Source organism: Trachymyrmex septentrionalis, unplaced genomic scaffold, assembly GCF_001594115.1.
Source record: "Trachymyrmex septentrionalis isolate Tsep2-gDNA-1 unplaced genomic scaffold, Tsep1.0 scaffold212, whole genome shotgun sequence".
Taxonomy (NCBI): Eukaryota; Metazoa; Arthropoda; class Insecta; order Hymenoptera; family Formicidae; genus Trachymyrmex; species Trachymyrmex septentrionalis.
The window spans coordinates 288,735-292,567 of NW_017305310.1; the positions used below are offsets into that span (position 1 = coordinate 288,735).

The window sequence follows — 3,833 nt, forward strand, 5'->3', positions numbered from 1 at the left end:
CGTCTCGATGGTGAACCTATTTATTGCGCAAATGGGCGCCGTCTGATGAAATATTGTTGAACGTGAAATACGGTCGAACGCAATTTTCCGTAATACGTAGGGGGTCACAATCGCCGCGAGCCTCGTGCGCTCGAAGAACGAGATTTCAGAGATTTTAGCTTCAGTCAAAAGTAAAAGTCGCTGCAGATCATCGGATTTAGCGTTTAAAAGCTGCGCAATTTACTGAAGCTGCGACGGTAAGTCGCGCGATTCGGAGAGCGAGGTGTCTTTGGCATCTAAGTCTTTGAAATCTAAGAGAAAAGGTCAAAGTAGTTAATTGTCGGCGAGGATAATCGTGAGAAAGTTTAATCGTACACGTGGGATATTGTCAGGCATCAACGGTGCTATTCATACTCCGTCTGCTATTATCAGCAGTCTAATGTATTGAGTACATTGATAAGATATTTATCCTCTTCTCATTTTATAATTGAAATAACAATTTCGCATGTCACTATCGATCCGTTTGAAAAAGCCGTCGGTGCTCAATCCGCTAAACAATTTTTTGTTCAATATCAAATTTTTAAGTATGTAAACTTGAGCCTGAAGTCGTAAGAAATTGACCAATTACAGTCGAATGTGAGAAGAGCAATAGACTATGATTAGTCCATTTCTTACGCTATAAATTCTTTGGAGTGGAATCTCACTATATAAAGAGTGAAGACTGTTGCCAGTCTTGAAAAAGAGAGGTTCAATTTTCAATCTTTAAGAGAGAGACTTCACTCTTCAGAGTGACAATTCGCTTGAAAAGTTTTAGGGAGTGCGCGGCTCAAGATTTAAAGCTGACATTTTACGCCTTAAAATCTCGTTGTAGACGCTTTATAATTATAACATTTATAATTGAAAGCCAGTTCGGGGGTACGGCCTGTATATCGATCACGCGACGGCTACAGGTTATCACCGAATTTTCATTACTTTCACACGGCGGGTCGTTTGCGGCAGCGATAGCGGACCTAAAAGTTCTGCCGGGTGCGCATTGTCCGGACTGCCGGAATGGCATCCTATTAAAGTCCACCAAGATGGAACCGCCCGGTTCTCTCCTGGCCGAAGTGCCAGAGATAGTTGGAGGGTAGGAAGCACGATGTCTCAGGTATGTACGACCGTATAACCTGCGTGACTCGTATTTCTGGGCACCGATATTTCCCGTCCGTAGAATACCGCGGGCATTCTACCGAGACGGACACGTGAAGTGAGATGAGACGTTCCTCGGTAAACCGTGAATTGTTAAGTACTTTTTTTCTTACACCGCGTTAAGTTTTTAGCCGTTAATCAATTCTGCATTCCGGATACGTCAAACGCTTCGACAAATTCCGAATACTTTTTCTTCATCTTTCTCTTTATACGCGATGAGAGATATATTATTATTTAATATGATAACTTTTGTTTCTGTGTTTTTTTTCTCTTTTCTCTTAATTGCATTTTTTACAAATAAAATAAATAAAGAAATTTTATTTATAATTTACAAAGACTTTATTATTAAGATATTCGATATTTTTGTATGTAAAAATAACTTGATTGGGCTTCGAAGTCATTTTTGGTAAATGTATACGTTTTGTTTTTTTAATTTGTAAAACAATCCGTTTGATTGTAATATCAGATAATTATTATGTATTTACGGCGCAGTCAAATGGGAAATTTTTCACGCTTGCGATACGACGATGTGTTCTAGTAAGGGCTACAATTTAAACTTTAAACGACGTCGTTACAAGAGGGATGAAAGTTCGGCCTTGTAATCGTTCGCAGCACTGAATGTCAAGGACAAGAGGTTGAGTGGGGCTGGGTTTGTGGTTGCGAGCAAACGGGCAGAGCTGGTGTGATGGCAATGGTCGATATTGGAAGCATCCACCAAAGGATCGGCCAAATTTACGATTGCGGCCGGGGGCGATTTCAGTACTGAATGAATTCTTCTCGCCGAGAATGATACACCGCGTCGCATTTGTATTGGACCGGTTTTTCAAAGATAGAAAAACTGGTTTTCGTCATTGGTCAACAACTGCTGTGGCTATTTCTTACACAGAGATCAGATTTAACATTAGATCAGAAATGTTTGGTTGGAAATAATAGCGAAATAAATCGAATATTTTATTGTTACAGTACGTTTCTGTATATTCGATTATATCTGTTAAAATTGCCGTGATAATTAAACGTCCCGCTGAAAACAATTATTTATTATGAATATCTAAATAAAATGTAAATTAATATCAATTTTAAACAACTATTATTTTATTCGAGATTACTTTTATTGTAATTTTAATGATATTCGACGGGATAATAATTTTTAATACGAATTCCTTAATTTATTAATAAAATTTTATTTGAAATACCTTTTATTTCCTTTACCGTTATTTTAGATTAAAGATAATCGGAAATATTTCGGTTTTAAGAGACTATAATCATTTCGTCCAATTTCTCTTTTCATAATCCTGAAAAGACGACCATGCAGTGAAAAGAACGTTACATCCACATCTAGAATGCTCTCGTTTTCTTTTCACATATATTTCCTCACGTAGTTTCCACACATTCCTCGATAGATTATATCGACTGTTTGAGAATCGCAAAAACGGGGCCAGGCACTCGTGCGAACTTTAGTACGACCAAATCTCTCTCGCGCCGAGCCTTCTCTCGCTCCGTTTAACAGCCAGTGATATCAGTCTCGTTTTATCTCGAAGGCTGAAAGCGAGATAAATTCGCGGCAAGAGGCGAGATTCGCCTCTTTCCTTTTTTATACGCAGCACGGACGTCTAGAACAACGGCTGAACCGTCGCAAAACTATGTTCAGGCGACGTCCATACAGCAGCAACCCTTTCGGTTATTCGTGCGGTTTGCATGAGCTCGTACCCGGCCGATCCCCGGGCCAATCCTCGGCGCTTTGCCTCGTCCCTTGGTAGACCGAGATGTTCACCGCACACGGGATGGATACCGCACATAGCCCTCTTGGACACCGAACCCTCTCTTGCGACATTAACGCGACCCTCGCACTTTGAGTCCTGAATATCAACGACATTAGCCGCAACCCCTGGCAGGTTGATGGCCCGGGACGGCAGCGGAATGTTAAAATTGCGGCTTTAGCTATTCGGCCTGGTATTCCGTCGTCATTGATACAATAGTAAAAATACGATTGTTGTGTCGCGTCGAAATCGATAGTTATTTGCACAGACTTTTACAAGTCTACTTCATTATAAGTCTGTGGTCGATTTGTATCGGTAACGACAATCGAAACGGGAGATGATAAAAAAAAGAGAAATATAAACTTACGATTACGTCGAGGGCGAAAATAGAGGAAAGGCCCCTATTATGAGATCGTTTTGGGTAAGTGCTAGAAATCTATGAGCAGAATTTAAAAAAAATAATAGGTCATTTTGAAAGGAATTTAATAAGCTTTAAGATGATGTTATATCAAATTTAATTCAAATTCCATTTTTTTTTTAATTGAAGAAATGTAAAAAGTGAGGAAAAATCGCAAAGGTAAAAAATTATGCTCCTAATATGAGATGCCTCGAGAAATCGGTAATAAATCGCAAAGTATATCAGTATTGTAACTGAAAAGCTTTATTTAATGTTTCTTAAATATCAACAAACATAGCCAGGATGCGCGAAAAATGAGTATGCGATACATTATACCCAGAATTCGTCTTCAAATAAAATTAAGGATCGCAGAAATGAACACTCGACGTTCATTCCGGTTGTCCTTTTTATTATTATACAATAACATTTATACTTTAGCAACGATTTTCACTTCGACATGGGAGCATGGGTTGTTTCATATTAGAAATACCCTAGGTATCTCATATTACGAT

At 39.0% G+C, this 3,833-nt stretch overlaps 1 protein-coding gene across 2 annotated transcripts in view; it reads left to right on the forward strand.

Annotated features, from left to right (window-relative positions):
- Window positions 1-3,833, forward strand: part of LOC108748161 (headcase protein) — a 160,167-nt gene that overhangs the window by 44,585 nt on the left and 111,749 nt on the right. Inside the window, exon 1 of one of the 2 annotated variants that reach the window (XM_018486192.1) lies at window positions 769-1,126. The exons of the other annotated variant lie outside the window; for it this stretch is intronic. Coding sequence (XP_018341694.1) covers window positions 1,118-1,126 — 9 coding nt within the window. The 5' untranslated portion in view covers window positions 769-1,117. Of the gene's footprint in view, window positions 1-768; window positions 1,127-3,833 lie in introns of those variants that run through there. 2 annotated transcript variants of the gene reach the window in all.